Source organism: Solenopsis invicta, chromosome 12 (genome assembly GCF_016802725.1).
Source record: "Solenopsis invicta isolate M01_SB chromosome 12, UNIL_Sinv_3.0, whole genome shotgun sequence".
Taxonomy (NCBI): Eukaryota; Metazoa; Arthropoda; class Insecta; order Hymenoptera; family Formicidae; genus Solenopsis; species Solenopsis invicta.
The window spans coordinates 20,338,964-20,362,364 of NC_052675.1; the positions used below are offsets into that span (position 1 = coordinate 20,338,964).

The 23,401-nt window shown below is 39.2% G+C and overlaps 1 protein-coding gene across 7 annotated transcripts in view; it reads left to right on the forward strand.

The window, feature by feature from the left end:
- Positions 1–23,401, forward strand: part of LOC105202684 (cadherin-89D) — a 38,656-nt gene that overhangs the window by 4,122 nt on the left and 11,133 nt on the right. Inside the window, exons 1-8 of one of the 7 annotated variants that reach the window (XM_039456103.1) lie at positions 6,936–7,348; positions 11,055–11,128; positions 11,435–11,589; positions 19,304–19,434; positions 20,359–20,514; positions 21,532–21,640; positions 22,594–22,796; positions 23,023–23,151. In XM_039456103.1, coding sequence (XP_039312037.1) covers positions 11,112–11,128; positions 11,435–11,589; positions 19,304–19,434; positions 20,359–20,514; positions 21,532–21,640; positions 22,594–22,796; positions 23,023–23,151 — 900 coding nt within the window. In that variant the 5' untranslated portion in view covers positions 6,936–7,348; positions 11,055–11,111. The other 6 variants (XM_039456106.1, XM_039456105.1, XM_039456108.1 and 3 more) reach the window with 6 other exon arrangements.

Below are 23,401 nucleotides of genomic sequence, written 5' to 3' on the forward strand. Positions count from 1 at the left end.
GAATTGCGGTTAACGCTAACAATTCTGGTACAGCCGTCGACACCCTGGCCGACGTAAGTATCACCTCGAGCTACTGGCTACTCGTTATTGTCGGCGCGGCGCACGGTTGCATTTCGATCGAATTTTTCGTCGCTCGCACTAATTGCGTAATTTCATTGCGACCGACCGGGATCACCGAGCACCGATGGAAATTGTGGTAGCGGTCGATCTGGATCCTGTCCTGGGCTCTCCAATGCGCGTGTAAGAGCGAGTATTTCGCTCCCGTGCGACATTCTCTGCGAAAGGGCACGTGGAAATTCGCACGCGCGTTTTCTCTCTCTTCCGCATGTCCCGCACGTGCAAAATGGTGCCGTGGTGTCCGAAAATCTTGACCCGCATTATTTAAGGATAAAGAAATTTTTATTAAATGACCAGGATGAGTCTCCCCATATATTACTGATTGTTACATTTCTGTTAATACCTATTAACGTTGATTTAAATTTCAATTTTGCAATACTTATTTCTCAAAATCAGTTTTTAGTTCATTTAATATGTTTCTTTTTAATCTTGCTTTTCTCGTACTTTTAATTGTTCAAAATTTATTTATTTGAAAATTGATTCACAAAAAACATTTATTTATTAATTATCCCTTTTACAATTATTTGATTTGATTTTTATTTATAAATCTTCCAAGAAAACTCGATTTAGTTAATAAATGGTGGATAATTGAATAATCGGTGGCAAACGAAATTATGTAGGCTCTCTTAGTACGTTACAGTACAGTGTACTTAATACTTATTGGAACTCGGTCATCGTAGTGTCCTCGGTTGACCTCAGAACTCCGTGCACGGGTCTGTGAAATCCGGTGAAAATTCCAGACCGCTACTCTTCTTGGAAATTTCGTTTCATTGAAAGGAAATGTTATTTGTATTTTGCAATTTAGCAATTCGAGTGATTTGAATTTGAATTTTATAATTATATTGTAATTTTTTGCTGTCAAATTGTTGAGATTAAAAAATTATTATTTTAAATATCACTGATTTATGCAACTAATCAAAATATTCGGTTTCTTTATAATAATAATTTTGGTACGTACAAATATGTATCTTCCTTTAAAACTATGTATTAATAGTTAATAGAAACAACGGATTCTATTTCATAATATTTAATTCATCTCATTCTGTCCACTCGTTATAAAATAACAGTTACGTAGTTTCAGCAACCTCTCGATTGTTATTTTGTAGGTATTATATATAATCACTGAATTTTCGGAGTTGTTAGGAATTCATGGAATTTGTCCTCAAATTTGGATTTTATTTTATTAATTGCCATTTTATCAGTTTTAATTTTCAATTGTTATATCGCGGGAAATTTTTCGAGAGGATAAAAGTACTACAGAGATTTTTATATTATTATTATTAATCGTCCATCACTCTCATCATTCGCTTATTCGGTTGATCGCGACGCAAAGTTTCGAGGAGATACGATATCCGCATTGTTTGCGCTCGACGGTCGAGATATCTATTGAATCGAGCGCATCGCTGAAGCTACGTCCCGCTAAACCCGGCGAAATCCTTCATTAGCCCGAGCGACGATCCGCTCGAGCGTGTCTCTTCTCTCGCGCTAGCGCGCGGCGCGGCGCGGCGCGGCGTATTCGCCGATGCGATCATCCGAGCGTGACGCGTGACGGTCCAGCATCGCGGTCCACTACCATGGTCCAATGGTCTTTAGTAGTTTCTTATCCGCTGCGCTCACGTCTTCCTGAATATTCCTAAACGTAGACGCGGAAACCAGATCGAGATCGCGATCCGATGCCGCGAAATTCTAGCGTAGACGAATATGGAATGGCGTCGTTTTTGCACGCTGCCGCAAAATTTCAAGTTAAATGAACTAGAACATCGTATAACTTTACCGAGTAACTAGATAGAGCGCGTTTACATCCGCCGAAATTATTATTTAAGAAACTTTGAAGTTTGCGTTTCTCCGTTCTTATTTCTCTTCCTTGCGGCGAGTTTGCATATAACTCACGTCGGCATGTCCGGAAATCGAAATGTCAGATAATAGAAAGCCGATATAATATGGATTGCACCATGTATCTCCATTGTGCTTCACAATAAGATGAAATGTTAATAAAATACGCGCATTATTGCGCGTTGTAGAACATATATTATTGCATTACAGAACACCATCGATCTGCCTCTCCTAGTCAAAAAATAAAACTTGAAGATTAAAATTGTATGTCGATGCAAACGTTTCTTGCTTCGAAGAAATTTTCGTAAAAATTAAAAAAAAAAATCAAGTGTCTAGATTTAAATGTAAACAAACATGTAGTTAAGTGGAGAATGAGCCAAGCCGGATATTAGTGCTACAATTATATATTTCATAAGCCGTTGTACAATGCATGAAACATTTCCGCTTATTTCTCGGTGGAAAATAAAAGAATAAAAAAATGTTCTACAGAGATATAATAAATTATTTTGTATAAACGAGCTCGCGAAATAATATAGTCAAACAGGAACGCCGCACGCAATCCGTGAAGAGAAATCAGTGAAAAATGTATCGAGTAGTCCAGAGACAAAGTAATAATTGTAAGAGATTTTCGTCATTGTGGGTTATAATAGAGAGTGCGGAGGGTCACTCGGGCTTTCCAACGAAAGTAACTTGGCAAAATTAGGTGCTCGTTAAGTATGTGATTGTTAAAACGAAGAAAAAAGAAGGAGCCATTTTGGCAAAAATAAAAGCAACAATGGGAGACTTTCCTTTGTGGAAGACAAATGCGTCTGGCGATCTCTCATGCGTTTATCTCACTTTCGATTAAACGGTTAACTCGTTACTCCTAGATCCAATTTTGCTCTTCATGAAACAGTTATGTAAGTGATGCAAGTAGTATTGCTGATTGTGTGCACCTCTCTGAGATAATAACACATTCGATTTATCGAACCATCAGGTCTTCGAGTATGAGGCGAGAGTAGGATAGAATAAGTAGCTCTCACGCCTTTCGGTACGTTTATTTCATCTTCAAGCGGCATGACCCGAGTTATCGTCCTTGGATACGACCGCCATTTCGAAATAAAGTGTAATCAGCCGCGACGGATAATACCTTCGTGATCCGAGGCTGCTATGAACGGGGAGAGCGAGAGAGAGAGAGCGAGAGAGAGAGAGAGAGAGAGAGAGAGAGAGAGAGAGAGAGAGAGAGAGAGAGAGAGAGAGAGAGAGAGAGAGAGAGCGTCCCCTTGAACTCTAAGACGAGAGGAAAGTTCGTCGTCGGATAAAGTGAAAAATCGACGCGGATCAGTGCGAGACACTTTCCTCGATGCTTTCGATTGATTTTAAAGTGCGCGAGACGTCGCCGTCCGAGAAAAGCGCCGACATTGTCCGGCGCAGCAGGCACCTCACGACTTATCGTAAATCGCGGAGAAAGAAAAATAGCATTCTTGTCTTGTGCGACATGGCCGCGGCCCGCTTTTCACACATTCCGGAGTCAACAGTTGCAGAGAAGAATATATTCATGAATAACGATCTCGAACATGCACCGGCAAACTATTCGCGCGAATAACAGTTGTTATCCATAAAAAATCTTTTTGTTTGTCTTTTAACCCAGAATTGCGCGTTTACGCCTAAAATATAAATAGTTTACATTAAGCGTGAACAATGTAAATTATGTACACAGAGAGAAAAAATTCCTATAAATTTTAATAAATATTTAATAAATATTTAATCGAATAGTACTAATAGAATATTTACTTACAGTACAAAAATATTTATTGCATAGGAAAAAAATTATACTTAAATTAAATTAGTGATTCTTGTACTAAATAAATATATATTTACATCTAATATTTCATTAATTCATTTATTCTATTCGAATAAATATTTATTAAAACTTAATAACTTTTTCCTCAGTGTAGACTATGTAAACTATGTATAAAACGTCGTCTATGTAAACTCTAACCTAATGTAATGAAAATTTGATAAATTATTTTCTTTGACTTATAGTATATTTAATACATATTTTATTATTGATACATTAAAATCAAGTATAATTTTGAAACTTTTTTCTGCATTGTCCAATTTACGACAGTTTACATATTTTATATGAAATATGTACGTAAAAGATTCGTGTAAACATCACGTATTTTTTATGTAAAAAACCAGTATATGTTGAAATATAATATATCAAAAAAGTTGAAAAACTAAAATATTTAGTCTGATACGTTCAACTGAACATTGGCTTGATTCAACAATTATTTAGTTGTACGAGAAAAGATCTAGTTCATTCGTGCATTAACGTTTCACCTGCATTAACATTTAAAAAATCAAGAATGAACTAAACCAATATTTAGTTGAACGGACTAAATATATTTTAATTTCAACAAAACCTTTTTCTCAACTCGACTATCCAGAATTTGTCGCAATTTCCCTATCTCGCAGATCAAATAACTTTGTAACCAAGTATCATTATTCTCGAATATCGCAAATCTATTGAAGTCAAAGTCCATTTGAAATTCAATGAAGGATAATCTCCCGCCGTGTGCTCGCACGTAATTTAACTTTCGAGGAGCTCTTTATTTACAGTCGATCATAACTTAGGGAATATTGGCTGCTCGATATTTTTGTTAAGGTGGAAGCTCGAAATTGGTCGAGGAATCGTAAGGAGCGGGGCGGATCGGCATTTCGTATATGGGTGGTACAGCCGATACGAAGTATGCGAACATTGGAAACACTCGCGGCGACCTGCTGGCACACGACGGAATTCTCTTAAATACCGGCTCGTGTGCGCGGCCTGTCCGCTGCAGTTCCACCCCGAGGCTCTAAGGTCGGCGCGGCGGCGAGCCGACCGATGCGGCATTCGTGCGACGCGGTCGCGCGATCGATTATTTCGACAATTGTAAAACAATCGGCTTTCGCGTCGGCCCAAGTCATTATACGAATCGTAAACGAGGTCAAGGCCGAGAAGCAAAATGCGCGATGGTGCTTTCAGCATTTGGTGACTTCGCGAATCTCGGGAAGAGAAATGAAACATTTGACCGTATACAATAGGCGAACAACAAGCGCGCAAAATGCGCCATGCGGAAGGTTGCGCAAGAAAACGGACGCCGATGACAGGCTTGCCATTTATATAAATCATAGAACAGTTCACGTCAGTGTGACACAATTCATACGCGATACGTAATTTTGTGTTGCTTGACGATTGCTTCTGACGTTGGATATTTCCTTTCACTTTTACGTTCTGCAAAGTTTGGACTGTACGGCAACATTCTCTCTCTCTCTCTCTCTCTCTCTCTCTCTCTCTCTCTCTTCGTCTTTTTCGCGTATGCTTACAATCGGCAATCCCCAATAATCTTTCCAGCCAAACTGTTCGCTATCGTCGATCGCCCGCGAGGTCGTGAAGACGAAGGCGAGGGAGTGGAGTGCAAAGATACGGAAAAAACAAAGTGGGAAAAGTCGTCTTTAGACGAGACGGCGCCGACGGTTATTATCTCTTCCCCATAGGACAAACAAGTTGTGCATCGTAACGGTCGAGAAACGCAATAAGAGGAACGAAAACATTCGGCGAAATTCGCATTTAACCAAGCGCAAGTGTGAACGGAGAACATCTTTTGATCCGCAAGCGCTTACTGATCCCCTTGATATCGATTATCATTAAAGTAAAATTAATTTTGTAACATGACAGACGGAAATTAGCGGTCGGAGGTGAACCGAAGGAAAGTAACCGTCAAACGACATTCTTGTCATTTGGCACGCTCGATATAATGTTATGCAAATGTCAATGTGGTGAAACTGTACTACAGTCACTTGCGAAAAGCTCATTATGCGATCAGATAAATTCTATGGGCCGTCACGGTGAAATCTGTGTTATTATCTGAATTCGCGATTGCGCTACTGAGCTTGTTGCGCCGGCTGATTGATCTTCTCATACTGCACTAGATACGTCTCACATCGCGCTACATCCAATTGAAAGTAAAGCGGCCAATTAGATGCACTTTTACAACTTATAATTTAATAAAGAAATGAATAAAAAATCCGACGTGAAAAGTCACTTTATAGTGTTGCGTTATAATTGACGGTGATCGTGGCATAAGAATTGCAGATCTGATTAAGGTTCAAATTCACCCAGAAGAGTATCAGATTTTTAATTGATCATCACCTCTCGGAAGCCACCGAGAGAGTATCTTTCGAAATCATCGCGAGCGTACTCGTGGAGCGTTTGATGCACAGCTTGCATCAAATGAAGATCTTCAGTCAAGAAGAATCGACTTGAGAGAGAGAGAGAGAGAGAGAGAGAGAGAGAGAGAGAGCGTTATAATTAAAAGTCGTTATGATTATAAAATTAAATAAGGAAGAGCAGTTAATAATTGTAAAAGTCCTTACGAAAAAATACACCCAACTAGGCGTAGGCAGTCCGAAGTAAGGGAGTGTACGCTTATGCAAATTTAGATTGACAAATTTGTCCTGATTTTTTAAAGATCAATGCGCCATGGATGAAACAATCTCAGCTTTCTCGGCGAGCGAAAGGACCATGAACTTGACGCGAATGTCATAATAATGCGGTGCACCTTCGGCCTCTCCGAGCACGCCTGAGGATTCGAAGTCGGGCCGTCAGAGCTATTATATACGGTCCATCGGAGAGCGGTGCACCAAAGGGGGTCCCGAAGTGAAGGAAGTAAGGTTCTCTCGCGGTGCTACACGGCGGGCGGGATAATGGTGGTCAGTGGCCGCGCTGAAAGCGAAAGGACGTCCGTGCTCCGCTTCGAGAAAGGGGGGTAAACCTAAGAGAGTAGGTACCGCGGCTATAGCTATGTACGTGCAGCGGACGTTTAGCCATTCCTTCCTCGCGCGTTCGAGGCTCGTAGCAGCGGCGCGGATCACCTGAAATCGATTTGGCCGCGGGGGACGGGCGTGTTTCAGGTCGCAGGAGTCTCTCCCTCCCTTTTGGGGGGAACGCAGGTGCGTGTATACCGAAAGTGGTGAACGCGAGCGATCAGCATCCAGCCGCGGCCAATGCCAGTCACTCGTGAAACGTGAAACGCGAAACTGGGCGAAAGTTTCGCGCCGTGCCCACCGTGGTGGACAACGAAGGAGAAAGAGAAAGAGAAAGAGAGAGAGAGAGAGGGAGGCAGGGAAAGAGAGAAAAAGAAACAGGGTAATACACTCGAAGGAATCCTGGAGGAGATTTCATTCAGCAGACAGTCGTGTCGAGCGCGCTCGCTTCCATTATCTCTCGGGAACGAGTAAGAACGGTTACGGGAGTGTCGCGTGGAGTGTTCTCGGAGTGCACGCGAGACCTTGGGTTTCCGGTGCAAAACTTGAAAGAACGGACTCGGGAGTCGTCGTTGACGCCGGAGCTTCCGTCGAGCGGTTGAGCAAGGTCAGTGAAGAATCGTGCTCCATCGAGCTCTCTCATCCCGGATGATTGGATTTTCGCGATTTTTGACGCGATCAAAGGACCGTGACGGACAGCGATAGTGCGGCTTCGCGGAGTCAATTCTTCGTCGGTATCAACGCGACAATCGCTCGCCGCTTCTGCATCGTGCAGTGTGTACACGCGCCAGTCGACCGCGACAAATCTCTCGTTCACTCGTGAAGCGCGAACTAGAGCGAAAGTTTTGCCGTTTTGTCACTAGCTAACGAAAAACGATATCGCGACCAACCTGATATCGCCCAGTTTGGAAAGCGAGGTTACAGAAGCAAATCGTATTCTTTTATGCATAATTCTTTTCCCGATATTGCGTTAGGAGTCTTGCCAGGTAAACGTACAAAAGATTTCTCTAATGTAAATTATTTCTAGATAAAAGTACATTTGACGAAGAATTCAGACATTTTTAGCAACAATTTTTTTCGAGTTTTTAAAAAAATTGAAATCTTTTGTTATGCATCAAATTTTTGATTTTATTTTAGATTTAGGAAAAAATCAAGCAATTATAATTTAAACTTGTATATAATACAATTGACATATTAATTTGATCATTTACTTTATTCAATGTGACGAAGTATCATTTGTTATCCATCACATCGAAATTTTCATCATTTAATTACGAAGGCCTAATGTAATTTAATTTTTGAACAGTGAAAATGAGGATCCAATACCTGGGTCCTCGAAAAACGTTTGTCCTTGTGGCTATACGATAAATTGATGTATACGTATCACGAACATCCCGCGTTAGCTCTCACTGGTAATTTTATTTTAGCTTTATCATAATTCTAGAAAGTGAAGCTAATGTTAGTATTACTTCCATAATGCGAATATTACTCTTCAAATAGTCCTCTACGACATTTGCGTGCAAGTGCATACAAATTATCTCGTCTCATGCACGTCTCCTATTCTGGTCAATGCCGTTTGTCTCCCGGTGTACGCTGTCATCTCGATAATCGCTCGTTTCCTTTCTTTTCCCGTCAATAAAGATTTCCTCATGTACGATCAAACAAAGTAGGCAAAATGGGCTGTTGCGCGATGAACGGTGCAGCATTGTCTATTTTTTCTGTCGGTTCGATGACGCCTGAAAATTTCATCCGAGCGTGACAGCCACCGTTCGCTCGCCACGTAATAGCGAAAGTTTTCCTGGCGCATTCCTACTATTACACATATGTAGGAAGTGTATATCATATAGTCCATGTCGGTACGTATCACGCAGAGGCCGTAAGTACTCGAAGGAATCTGTTCGAGAGAACACAAGTCCTTTTGGTATGCTCGCTTTTCGCACTGATCATTCCAACTGCCCGAGAGAGTGCACTTGAACCGTCACTCGCATTCAGACACTTACGCAGCGCAGTTGCAGCCTCCTATATCAACCATCCACGCCTCAAACAGCTGATTTTTATTATTCGCTCCGGCGCGACCGGGTCGATAAGTGATATTTCTCTTTCCCGAAGCACAGGAAGGTCGCTTATAAATGGGTGGCATTATGTTTCATCGCTACTCGACATTTTCTTGCGGGGATAGATCAGTCGGAATCATTTTCAATTCGTGGCAAATATAACCGAGAGATTTCATTCGTGAAATGCGATATCTTCGCTGGTGATCGCGGGCGAAAGTTCTACCAACTTGAATCTTCCTAAAAAAAACATCGCGCGAAGTCGTGTACTTTCCTTGTAAAAAGAATAACGGACGATGTCCTGAATAACCCATCGCGATACTCTCACTTGCTCATTTTATCTTCTTACATGGATGCAAAAGACACATCTCGAGGATGAAATAAAAAGAAATATAAAAAATGTGCTAGATACATTTTTCTTTAGCCAACTAATGAAAAGAGTGACTAAATGTTGCTTTAATTTATCGATTTTGGAAATTTATGTTCACAGGATATTTTATAGAGTGCGGTACTAGTGTGTATTTTATCCTCTCTTAATAATTTTATTTATTCTGTTAATTATAAATAAAAGAAAAATCTCGATTTTTCCAAAACAAACTTTCAATACTCTTCCTTTGAATTTATATCTTAAGAGCGTCTGCTATTAAAAAAAAGAAAAATACGATATAATTTTTATTTAATTTATATTGTTTGTCACTACTGTGAATAGTTTATGTAATAAATTTTCAAAACGATAAGTTTGAAAACTTTTTTTTCTTATTGTTTTATTTAGCAATAAAATTATAAAGAAATGTCAAGAATTAAAAATTATAATATTTAAAAAGGCTAATGAGAATCAAATGCAGTTAATGATGCACGATTACAATTATTTTGAAAAACCGCAAACTTTATTGAACATAAATCAAATTAGAATACGTAAAAAAACAAAGTTTTGGAACATATTCTTAGTTTTCATTCTTACTTATCATATGCTTTTCTAAATTGTTTGAAAATAGATTTATTCCGTCTGACAAATCTTGTTTCAAGGTTTTCGTATCGTACAATCTTGATAATGCGTGGCACGCACATGCGACCTGTAAATGGCCGAGAGAGAAATGAGATCCGTTCGGTAAACACGATGCGCGAAACGGAGCGAAAGTTTCACCTTTTACCTTAACAAAGACGGACAGAATAAACGGGATGCAAGCGCGATGAAGAGAAACGTTGAAAATCGCAATCGGAAGTTTCTCCATCCTGAATTCTGCGTGGCGATTTCAAGAGCGATCCCAATTTAATATGGATGGCGTCACTTTTTGTCCCCACCGAAAATGCGGGCGGAACGATCTGCCGGAGAGTACTCTTCAGTTCAAATATTAAATTGATCGACAGGCACGAATCGTGTAACGCCAATTTGTTCGAGTTACGGTCGCTTGTTCCGTTGAAAGTGAAATCGCAGTGTGCAAGAACCTCGGCATAGATCTTCGCGTCGATTTGTCGCTGTGTTTTTCGCATTTTGTGTGTATACACGCAAGCTCCTTTACGGCAATCGAATCGAATACAGTGTCGAATCGAGTACTAAGAAATTGATACATTATTTTAGAGGCATTATCCTTGTTATTTCGTGAAATTAGATAGATCGATATAACGCTTCGCATTTCAGACATAAGGAACTAATTTACAATTATTGTAAGATTTACGTTGTAAAGAAGTTAACGATTATTGGAGATAATATTGTGTAGTACTGACGGCTATCATAAAATATAAATTAAACTTTTAAGTTATTTTAAAATGAGCAAGAGATGGTTTATTAAAAGCGCAAGTTTATCTAAAACATTATTATTAAGACGCGCTAGTGAACTTAAAAATATAATCTGTGAGACGGACAACTTTTTGATGAATTATCGATATTATCGATATTAATTTTTTTTTTTTTGGCATCTTTTAAATTGCTTTGGAGAAAATCGATTCCATCGAACGAGATTTGATTTGATCGAATCGAATCTCGTTCCCTGCAAAAAAAGGAGATTCTAAATTGATTAAAGAATCTCTGTTGTTAGAAAATGTAATAGAGTAAAAGTGAGAAATTCTGACGTGAGTGATGATTGTATTTTACTAAATGGCGGTAAAAACGCCCTATATATTTCCATATATAATATCTTCCATCTATGCGCGAGGAGAAAATCCTCGCGTAGGATCATATAATCATGAGAGAATCATAACTGAATATAATGAATTTCTTCCGATATAATGAAACGGTGTGCAATATAATTTCGAAACTTGCAGTGCACCGGCAGCGCAGCGGCGGGACTGAATCTCGTGTGGGTCTCGATTGCAACAGCGATGCGCGTTTGCTTTCCGTACGTACGCCACGGTGTGAAGCTAAATCTCTCTCTCTCTCTCTCTCTGTCTCTCTCTCTTTTGCGCGCACAGAGAGAAGAGGTAAATAAACCTTTTCCTTCCCCGTGCCGTATCGGAACGCAATTGTTCCTCCCTTGATCGCGGAGCGCGTGCAAGTGCGCGCCTTTTACATAAGACGCGCGTGGCTACCTACGTAGGATGCACTTTACAATTAGTGCAACCTGCGAGGATGCATCGTCACGGTTCTGCGCCTGCCAGCAGGCAGGCAGGCTCTCCAGTCGTCGATTCACCGAGAATAATTTCAGGGATGTACGAGGCTACAACGTGACTGACGCGCACCGGAAGCAGAGGAAGCCAAAAATGTCGACGCGAAGGAGGACGTCTACCTTTCCACTGCCGCATTACTGGCTGATTACGGTGGTTCTGCTGATCTTCTCCGTTCAAGTTCAGCGTGTAACAGGTATGTGCGCATGTGAACTTTTTATCTTTTAATCAGCATAGCGTCTCTCGGTAAAGTCTTTTGAGAGAAAAATAAATTATTTCGATTTAAGCATGCAAAGAAATAAAACGTTTTGCTATACAGTATATCTGAAAGATGCGATAAATATTAATTTTTACTAACGCTACGACTCGTAATAATTTACTCGCTCTAAGTATAAATTAAATATAAAAATGAAATAAATTTATTTCAGATCGTAAAACTACAAATAATATTCTACATGTGTGACATTATACAGTAGTTAAAAAATTATTTTTACACGTGATAATGTTAATTGTAAATTCATAAACAAATGTTTGATAGATACTAATGATATCGAATGTTTAGAGCAAAAATTTTGATTACTTTTGCATGAACTACTATATAAATAATATAAAAAGAATTTAATCAAAAGTGAAAGACTCTTCTGACTGCAAGTACAACCAAAACGCATTGATAAAGAATCTCTTTTTAATATATTTGTTTAACCTTTTGTTTGATCTTTTAGAAAAAAACATTTGCACGCCACTTACAAGAGCGCCGACTCACAAGAGCCTATTTTTTTGTCCTCTCAATTTGTACCTTTAAATTAATAAATGTATATAAATTCTTAAGCTTTCCCCCTCAATTAATACGGTAGTAGATAGAATATATATTAATAAAAATATCTATTCGCACGTAGCTACAGATACACTACTTCTCAGAATGATATTTATGAATGCTGCTGATTATTTAACGCGGAACAAGTCCACATGTTTTTAGGCGCGCAACTGTGTCAGTTATTAGGCGATTTGGCACTCCGAGACGATGGAGGATTTGATGTAAAGTCTAATTAGCCCCTATATAGAACAGCCCGCGCCCGAGTGGCAGCGTACCCTTGTGCAGGCTCGTGCATTGTCGGCGGTAACAATGCGAACGTACGTATACGTGCGCCAATTTGCACGTACATGGTGCGAGCGAACCTGGCGAAGGCGCCGCCTTGCCGGTGATAGACTGTTAATTCCCATCGTTACCATTTTAGATCGTGAGATCGCGGCCGGGTCTACATCAATTTGTAGGTGGTTCGTTAATGAATCTTGGCCGGCTCCCGCCGACCGCCGACCGCCAGGGAAACCTAATGCAATATATCTCGTTAGTTCGCGCGTATAAATATTCGATTGCCGATGCGTATTTACCGTTGCACACAGTAGATTGATTCGCGCGAGAATCAACGTCGAGGCGCAACATTCGCACTATTCGCATATATGCAGGCGCAGCATTCGCCTCGTAAAGCGCTCCCGGCGAAAATCCGAGCGGTCATCCATTACATCGCCGTACGTCGTAGCCCCCGCGACGATGCGCGCCTCGGAAGTCGATTCCCGTGGAACAAAGCTCCCGTAAAAATCCCGCTTCAACATAAATTAGAAAATTATAAATTAAGTGGTGAAGCGGTACATGCCAAATCTCGTATATGTTTAATAATAATCACTTTACTATGTGCGTGTCACAAATTAGCGTAGCATCACGAGTATTGCACGTGCAAGATTAATTTATAAGCGTTGCACATGAAGAAGAAGAGGAGAATTTGCAAGAAAAATTAAAGTAACATTTAATGATAATGAAATCCAGCTAATTGAGTTAGTTAATTAATGGAAATGATATGAGGCTCCTCTTGGAGCAAAAGGAAAGTAGAAAATATTTAGAATTATCATCACTGGAATATTATTTATCGCTCGTACTGTTTAATTAAGAATATATGAAACTTGTGAGACGTTCGTATAAATACATATATGGATATCGTCTAAGCCGCTTTGGAGGATGAGAACGCATGTGCTCGAGCTTCCCACATCCATAGTGTCCGTCCTAAACTGAAGAAGCTAGGAAAACGCGGAAGAAGTGGGCTGACCTTGGCCCACTTTTTCATCAAAGCTTTGGAGAGCAGCGGGCTTATTCCTGTAAATGCATACGTATATGTGGGTACGCTGTGTGTGACAGGCAAGCATATCTATTGTCGCATACGACGTACAACGCGTTTGGTTGAAGATGTGTCCGCGCGCGCGCGCCGAGCGCTCACTCGCGAATTTCTTGGCCCGCTCGCCTTTCAGAAGTAATCCCCCTCTCGTATCGACTGGAGAAATAGACGCCGTGGAAGTAAGAGATAGCTAGATTGGGAGAAAGGGGTAAGAGTACGCGAGAGTAAGAGAGGGAGAGAAAGAAAGAGAGATAGGGAGAGACGCGATTTCCGCAAAGTGATTCCTTTAAAACGTTTGCAATCCTTTTGGAAAGTGAAGCTCCGAAAGATTCAAAGCTGACCGCAAAACATATACTAACTTACGTAGTTCAAGATAAATACTTTCACGCCAATTACGCTGTCAAGAACGTAGTTGAAAGACAGTTAAATATTCAAAGTCGTTGATTACGTGAAGCTGGTAAAGATTGGTAAAGTACTAGCGTCATCGATGTAATTCCAAGCATTATACGTATGTATATATAATTGTGTAAACTAGATAATACTACAAATTATATACACTAAAGTGTTTTATAATAATTACCAAATATTAAGTGAAATAATACCAATTAAATATAATTTTACTTTACTGAATATTTAGCAAGTATTATCAAATTTAGCAATATTTAGAAAATATTTAGAAAAGTAAAAATTATAAAACTAAGTAAAATTATTTTTGGTTAACCAAATATTTAATTGTCATTATTTCATTCAACGTTTGATAGTTATTATCGAGCCTCCTTTTTCATTTACGTAATGCTAATACAACGCTAAAACAAAAGAATAGTAAAATAGCAGATTTAAATAAATATATGTATGAAAAAAGATACACATCTTTTTACACAAATTAATATTGTTAACGAGAGGAGTTTGTAGAATTATAGATTTCATGGTTCGGATTCTTCGATAGCAATCCATATCACTCGAGTAGTGTTCCCATTAAGTTTCTTGGCATCGCGTTATTCACGCATATTACGCACGTAATCTGTCAGAGCGTTTGAATCAGAAAGTGGCAAGTAGAAGCCTGGACGGCACGTTCGCACCTCTCGCAAGAAAACGCCTCGATTGGCGTCGCCTGAGACGGTTAGAAAGTGTAAAGTTATTTTTAACCGCGTCTACAACATCGATGATAATTAGACGTAAGTTTCGCAATTAGTTCCGCCACGTAAGCAAATTCCTAATTAAGGCATAACCGACCCACGACAACGCACTATCAGCATGTACGGCCGTAAAACCATCGAGGGTATTAGGGACCGGAAGCAAACAACCATGTACAATCGAATCGTAGATCAACGTGATTAAAATGAGAATCTCTGATTTCTTTTTATTTATTTTTCCAAGTAAATGCCATACGCGAAACGCAAGTGAAGGTACCGGAGATTCATTCGCTCGTGCCCGAAATTAAAGCTTCTGTACAAGGTATTACTTAAAAAGAAAAAAAAGGAAAAAAATTGTTACGAAAGTACACAGCCAAAGGAAACTTCAGTCAGTCGCGCACGTTGACGAGAAAAAAATGATGGGGTTTCGCGCGCCGCGGGGGTACGCATGAGCGCGCGCGTCCACCTCGTAATCGCAGTACGGTTACATTCACTGTGCGATAAGGTGAAAGTCGGACGTGATAAGTACGAACGGCCACCTGCAACATTGAGATCTGACCGAGACGCCCCGAGGCGGTGGCAAAATCACGGGAATCGGCACTTGTCGTCGTGTCGTTGAAAGACCGAGCTTTAAAGCGGGATAACTAATGACGTCGCGAGTTAACCCGCCGAGACATAAATAGGGCAGAATAACAATGCATCAAGCCCCCGAACTCACCTTCGAGTGGATTGAGATTTATGAGATCGAGATGTGATAATATTACGCAAGAAACCCTAACGCGAGTCGGCTTTTCCCGCATCCGTTATACAGAACGTATCACGAGGTGAGAGCAAAGTAGAGGAGTTGCCAGAGCTTATTACAAACTTTCCTCTCTTCTTCTTCTTCTTCTTCGTAAAATAAATAAGCTGTGCGCGAAAAGGATAATGTTGCTGAAATACAGATTTGAAAATAATTATGTTGAACGGTTAAAAAATTTATATTGGATTTATACGTTTAAGCTTGCTGGTGAAATGTCAAATCTTCTTGCAGCAGTATCATCGTGCTTCAATGTCTTACCTCGATAGGCACATTGTGCGAATTTTGCACAATTTTTTTTTTATTATTAAACAATTTCTATCTAAATACAATTTTGCAAATATATTAAGATGAATCAACGTATCGTCATAGTTTTGCTGAAATACTATTTTGAAATTATATGCACAATAACAATGCTTCATGAATTGACCAAAATTTTTCAATAATTGCGCTAAGATGATACATCGTACATTTGTAAAAAAATTAGATAAATCTAAATTTGAGGTATAAATATTTTATAATGAATATTTAAAAAACCGTTTGATTTTTTATTTAAATGTTACCGTGCTGAAGATGTAATATTTCATGCTGCAATATTTGTACATTTATAATTTATGAATTATTATGCATTTTTGTAAACATACACATGGAGATAAATTATATTTTTAATTATTTTGTACGTAATACAGCTATAATATTTTTTTTTTCAATTATTAAACAATTTCTTTCTAAACTTAATTTTGCAAATGTATTGAGACGAATCAACATCCCGTCATAGTTTTGCTGAAATATTATTTCGAAATTATATGCGCAAACAGTTATCAATATTTTATAAGAAGTCAATGCTTTTATATTTATTTTGATAAATATATCTACATAATTGCAAATAATAATTTTTAAGCAAGATTTTATCGTGTAATTTAATAAATGTTTTATCAGGATACATAATTATTTTAATAGTCCAACATAAAATTATTTTTTGATCTGTATCTAGCTTAAGTATAATAAAATTGTTGTTTTTGTGTATAAACGTTTGTCGATTTTGATTTGGTAAATAACGCTTAAAACATTGAATAATAACTGGACTTTTCTCTCTCTTTTTCTTTGGATTTTTATAACAGCTAAAGCTTGAAGATACGACGTGTATTTTATTAATTTACTTTGTGTAATTAGTGCTATGTAATAAAAATACAACCGCTACAAAATATTTAAAGCAATACAGGAAGTTTCGTGTACGTTTCACGCAACGTCTGTCGACGATGAACTTAATCTTTTGATACATTCCGTATACTCCCGTGAGCTCTTTTCTGTGAGATTGCGTACACAGAACACAGAAGAGGAAGCGCTTACATCGCGCAATTACCCAGCAGCTCCAAGCAGTCGGAGTGCCGCGGAAAAAGCTCATACGTGGATCAAATGGTGATCCGGGCGCGCGCGCGCGGTTACGTATCCGGGCGGCGACTATAGCGCGATTATAAAGATATCGAAGTGCTCTCGTAACGAATCGTCGGTCTGTGACGTTTTCACGACGGGGGCGAGAGATAAAGCCTCCGCGTTTTCGCGACGGAGCGATAGATGTATCTTAGCGCGAGACGCGAGCGCGATACGGAGCCACGAGTAATCTCGAAGAATCTGGCGAGTATCGCGCGGGCGGCCGGCGATACGCCGCCACAATCCTTCCTCCGGCTCGATCTGATCGGCCGGACGATCTCAGCCCAGAATAAATTGAGATAGAATCGCGAGGCACTCGGGCTTCCTCTTCATTGCCAGATAACGCGCGAGCGCGCGCACCCGCTTCGCTGTATCGTCTCACCTCTCCTCGATCCGTTCCCTTTCGCAGTCGGAAGCGATGTTTCACTCTCGCGTCCAGATTATGCTGGATAATTAGTCGGTCGCTGTTCTCCCCGCGTGGATTTCAGCGCGCACATACGCAACAATGGTGTAAAGCCGTAAGATCGTTTACGTCGAGTTTCGAATGACGAAACGCGCGTACGGCAGATCTGGGAACGTCTTTATCTGAAAATACGAATTATGAAGTAACACGGCGCGAATAACGGTTCGCTCGACTCGCTTTCGTATTATTTGAAGCGCATATACCGTCGGAATAGCAAAGAGTCTGTACCGAGAGAAAAATGATTTGGTAATTGTGACTATAATTGCACCGTAAAATAATCGGCGGGGCTTAAAATTCCATTTTTACAGTTATTACGCTATAATGTCAGTAATAATAATCTTACGTTTATAGTTCTGTTAACTATGAAAAAATTTTATTATAATTTATAATACTTTCAAATATTGTTGTAGTAAAATATCAAGATATGGATAGTAAAAATAAAACAAACATTTTTATACAATTACAATCACAGTGTAAAAAATTATATTTCAGCATTCATTCTTATAATTTACGTACTAATAATAACTAATAGCTATAAAAAGACGTTTAAAATTAGTTTAGGACTCTCGAAATTTAAAACAATGAGTTGAAAATTAAGAAATCTTTTTGTTACGCTGAAGATGACTCCAAAGCGAGTTGAAACGTTCGTTTGTAGTTTTGAGAATGAATAAACAATTTGTATAATATTAATATTTATGACTGCGCACTTTTATCCGCGCTGACACTCATTAGCCTAATTTCCAATCACTAATTGCTTTAATAACCATAATTTGCATTGTTAAAACGTCTATAAATATATATAGTTATAATAGTTTCAAAAATATGATTATAAATTATACTTAAATTGCAATCACTTTTTTCTCTCAGCGTATTTTACATCTTGAATTAAAAACAAAATCATAAAGACCGTTCAACTTGATTGAGAATTTTCTCTCGGTGCATTTTATAATAATCGAAATAAAAATTCAGTAGAGGTATTTTTCAACTTGGCCGAGAATCGTGTGATATTTCTTTAGAAATAGGTTTGCCGATAGACGTTTATAGTGTTTGGATTGTACGCCGCGTTATAAAATTGTAAACGTAAAGTTTTGTTGGCGATTTAATAGCTTTATTATTTCCAACAGGATCGCATGATGTTCGCGTTACCGATCTCCCTGACATTTTACATGCAAGAGGTGCTTATCGGCCTGATACACTATGCAAGCTAGGTCCATTATTTAAGTATCACGGAGAAATTTAATCGAAAAGAAAGTTTGTACATTTGGAGTATTTGTTTAGACATATTACACGTGCAAATAATGCATAAGTATAAGTAAAATATTTATTGCTCGTAAGCTTTCACTGTGTTCATATTCTTCGATTATAATTAAAAAGTGTTTCTTTTATTATAAATATTTATGATATACACGTACGCACGTATAAATTATCTATGTATCTTTCTGGATAAAAGCACTTATTGTTAGAAAAGAACTTTTACATTTGCGATAGCGAGACACAGCTCCACCAGTAGAATTTCAAAATATTTTCTTTTCGACCGCGCATATCGATCTTCCCTTGTCATAAACTTGGAAGGTAAATTGAGGAGAGGCAAAGTCTGTCGGCAAGTAGGCGGAAATTGACGCAAAACTGGCGAAGGCAAACAACGCTGTTTATGTCGTCGTATTCGACATTGTATTCGACACGGCGATGCCTTCTTACTTCTTATCTGACGATAGAGGGAGAAATAAAAGTGGAAATAAAACTAAACTCGATTACTTTCATTCTGTTTGAAGAGCTCACCGGCACATTCTTATTCCCGCGATGCGTAACTGTGTGTATTTCGCGAAATCCGTTCTTTGCATTTTTATTCCAGCGTCCCGCGATCGCCTGCTTTGAATCAATTTACGTGCAAGTTTAATGTCGCGTTTCCTTCTTCTCGTTAGGATGCCAGTTTTATCCCGTCGGGGAGTATCTGAAATTCGTGAGGGTACCGGAAAATCTAGAGATGGGGACTGAAATTCTTTCACTGGAGGCACATCCGCGAAATCGTCTCACCATTACGCCGGTCGACAAGGTATGTCCATACATGTATAATCTCTCCGCATCATTACCCGTGTAGAAATTTATTAAGGATGGTTTTATTAGGCGATCATTATTTATTAGCCACGAGAAGGGTTTTCTCATCTTTATCTACTGACGTCCTTATTAGTATTTAATAAGAAAGTTTTAACTTATTTATTATAGTTAATGTAAGGACCAGAAAAGGATTTATGAATGATACCACATGTAAGACAAATATTCAGTAAGTTGTTATTTGTGTGGCATAAAAAGGATTTTTTATTTAAATCTTATTTTATAATGAGGTCTATATTTGATTACTTGAAGCAGAAAGCAAGGAAATCTAATTAAAAAAATTTTTTTTTCTTTCCATATAATAGCCTTGTGAACAATTTGTTACATGCCATGCAAAGTCCAGATTTATATTCAGGCGAGCTAATCAGGTTCTTCCCAGGTGACAATTTTTTTCATAATTTTTGTACGAATTGGAATACTTTTTTAGAAATACTCAGAAATACTCGAGTCTACATCTTTTCTTTAGAATTTTTCATACACGTGAATTCTGAAATATTCTTTGAGATTTCTCATTTCATAATTTCTAAAAAATACTTTTAACTTTTCTAGATTTTATAACATTTCATTAGAAATTATGGAACAAAAAAATCTTAGAAATCTTAGGATATTTTATAATTAATATATATAAAAAATTCTGAGAAGAGATGTACACTTTCCAAGTTATTTCTGAAAAATGTTCCAATTTAGATACAAAATCTGAGAAAGTTATACAATTATACAGATGTTGTGAAAAATTCTAAATAAATTATATGAAAAATTTGGAGAAAAATTTTCACCAGGGTTATTAGAATCTCACCAACATTTCTACACGGGAATCTATTTATCAGAAGCGATGCGTACAAAAAGAAAAAAATAAATCTCGCAGGAGGAGGACGCCGGCTTCTTCGCTTACAAGGAGACGAACAAGACGCACGTTTCTCTGATTCTGGCGCAATCTCTGGAGGACCTGGTGGACGCGGAGTCGCCGAGGAACCTATTAAAATTTCGAGTCTCCTGCGACTCGGGTTCTGGTGACTCGCTGGTAAACTAACGTGTAACCGTATATCATATTCGCCGGTCATCGACCTCGCGGCCGACGCAGTCAAATTCGAGATACGCGCGAACGCCGGCCGACAATTTGGTTGCGTTTTCCGTTCGTTTTGCTGCAGGTGCCGTTCGCTACCCTTTAAACAAATTGTCGTGAACGCGTAAAAATTTTTTTTTAACTTTTAGTTTGATCCGAGCATGCGCAATTAGAGCGTGCGCGAACCGGTTGAACGCGAGTAAAAGAGCAAATTTGAACGGGGCGAATTTACCGGTTTCAAGCTCTTTTGCGCGTGATAATAAGCGTTTATGTAACGACTCCCGCGCGCGGAATACCAAAGCGGGTAAGAGTCGTTAACGCACGCAACGCGCGGCACACGTTTAACGACCCAAGTCCCTAATGCCGGTTAGGGATTTTTCTTTTTTTCAGACACCCCGATAAACACGTTCTCGTTTCGTTCTCGGCCGCGCGCAAATCGGTTGAGATGCAGATCGATGTTTCTCTCGGTCCACTTTTTAATAATTCAGCGCCCGACTTACTTGCTTTCGAAGATGCTCGGCCGCGACGAGCGTAACGCGCGAGGGAACGAGCGGAAAGTGGCGATCAATAACGCGCCGCGGTCCTGCCGTCTCTCTGCACGCCGTACACTATTTACTCGGCTCGATTACCGACGATTACCGGCTTTCGCGCGAACGGTCGCGCGCTAGATCCTTGTTTAACTCGCTAATCCGCGTCGATTATGCACGCGCCTAAACGGCACTCCGTCGCGCCGGACTACCGTTTCCCGGGGAAACCATTCCGATCTTTTTTCATTTGCCAAACGCGATAGCATCATAGCGTTTTATGACCCGTGCCGTAAAACGAGCCCTGAGACGCTGAATTGTGCCGTCGCATATAATTCAGCATGGATTAGAGACGGCGCGGCGCGGCGCGGCGTGACGAGGCGATGAAGGAGGGAACCCTGATCGAGCGCAGCTACCAAGTGTGACTTATGCTCTGCCGTTTATGCTCCAGGTATCGTCGCATTTGTCGGTGACGATCTACGTGGAGGATATAAACGACCACGCGCCACAATTTGTCGATGCGCCTTATCACGTGACGGTGGACGAGCTTACGCCAGTCGGTGAGATATTGGACCCAGCAGCGATATCATAAATCGCACCCGCCGCACCTGAATGCCCCATAATTAATATTCCCAGCCGCTCTTGCGTACATGTCGCGTAATTCACGGAAATAAAATGTTACTTGACGCCGGCGCACGCTCCGTTGCGCGTCGAACGTGTTTTCAAGAATCCGACATTCTACAGAGCGTTTTCTGTAACTCGACCATTTAGAACATCTATTGTTTTTAATGGCACGAAAAGATACCAAAGGGAAAAGTTGTTTGTTTCGAAGGGACAAATGTTGTGACAGCAGCATTGTTTTTTCGTGCTCATTATTTTACGAGATTTTGAGATCATCAAGATTCTCTTCAAATGAAATTAACGTACGCTGAGAAAAAAAGAAATTGTTAACTTGACAACATTTTTCAACTCGATCATATTTTTTCACTTCGAGTACTTATGCATTTGGTTTAAAATATATAAAATACTTTAACTTTAGTTTAAGTATTTATATATTTAAGTTAACTACATATATTATATATTTAATTTAAATACATAATGCTTGAACCAAAGAAATTCAATTGAAAGTTGAAAAATTTAGGCAAATTAACAACTTCTTTTCTCAATGTAGTAATGTTCATAACACATAAGTTCATGTTATATGTTGACCTTCAGAAGACTTTAAATTTACATGATTGAATTTGTTTTCTTATAAAGTACTTCGCCATCATATTTAAAAAAAATATTGATACTCTCTAAACGATAGAGAGTTATAAAAAACATTCCGTACGTTCTCTCATTTTTTATTTTTTCGAGACCGGACGCGTGCACTTTCGCCATATCAAATTCTATTTCTTCAAATTAATTCTGTCGAGAATGACGGAGCGATTTTTCCCTCGCGGGTCTCCTTGTTCTTTTTTCCGTTCTCCGAAAGAGTTGACGCGCGGCATAAAGATTCGGAATGAAATCGCAGGTGTGACGATATTTCGCGGGATTCACGCGCTGGATGGCGACAAGCCGAACACGCCGAACAGCGACGTCTATTACGCTATCGTGAAGGGGAACGAGCAAGGCAAATTTTCCCTCGAGTCCGGGCACAGGACCGCCCTGATACTTCGAAAGCCGGTCGACTACGACAGCGGAGATCGCGAATTCATCTTGGTCATTACTGCGACCGTGAGTAGAATGCCGTGGCATGCCTGAAAATGCGTGATACATTGCAGCTTTTCTTACCGCAGCATTATAGAATCTTAACGTTCCGCTGAATATGAAAAGTTAAATGACCGTCGCGGAGAACGGTCAACATATTGCAGTCAAGAAATTGCAACTCAGCAATGAATGACAAACCGGATTGGTTTGCAATAGTAATTCTTGACGTAACACAGATGATGCAATTTCTTAGGATCGCGGCGTTCCTGCCAGAAGCACGAACAGCACCGTAAAGATTACGGTGGTGGACAACGATGATCTTGATCCCAAGTTCACGCAGGACATCTACAAGGCGAAAATTTACGAATTTTATCCTATGCCGGTACGATTATAAATATTCTAATGCGTTTAAGGGGCTTCTCCAATCTTTTCACAATACATACAATATAAGAACTTTATCAAATTAAATTAATTTAATAAAAAAAAATTTATGCTTAATATATAGACATTCCTAAATTTTTCAAATTTTTTCATAGTATAATTTAAATATTCAAGAAGGAGAAACGTGGGAGGAAAATTTAATAATATATTTTAGACACTTTGCATTTAATAATAACTTTTTTGACGCGATC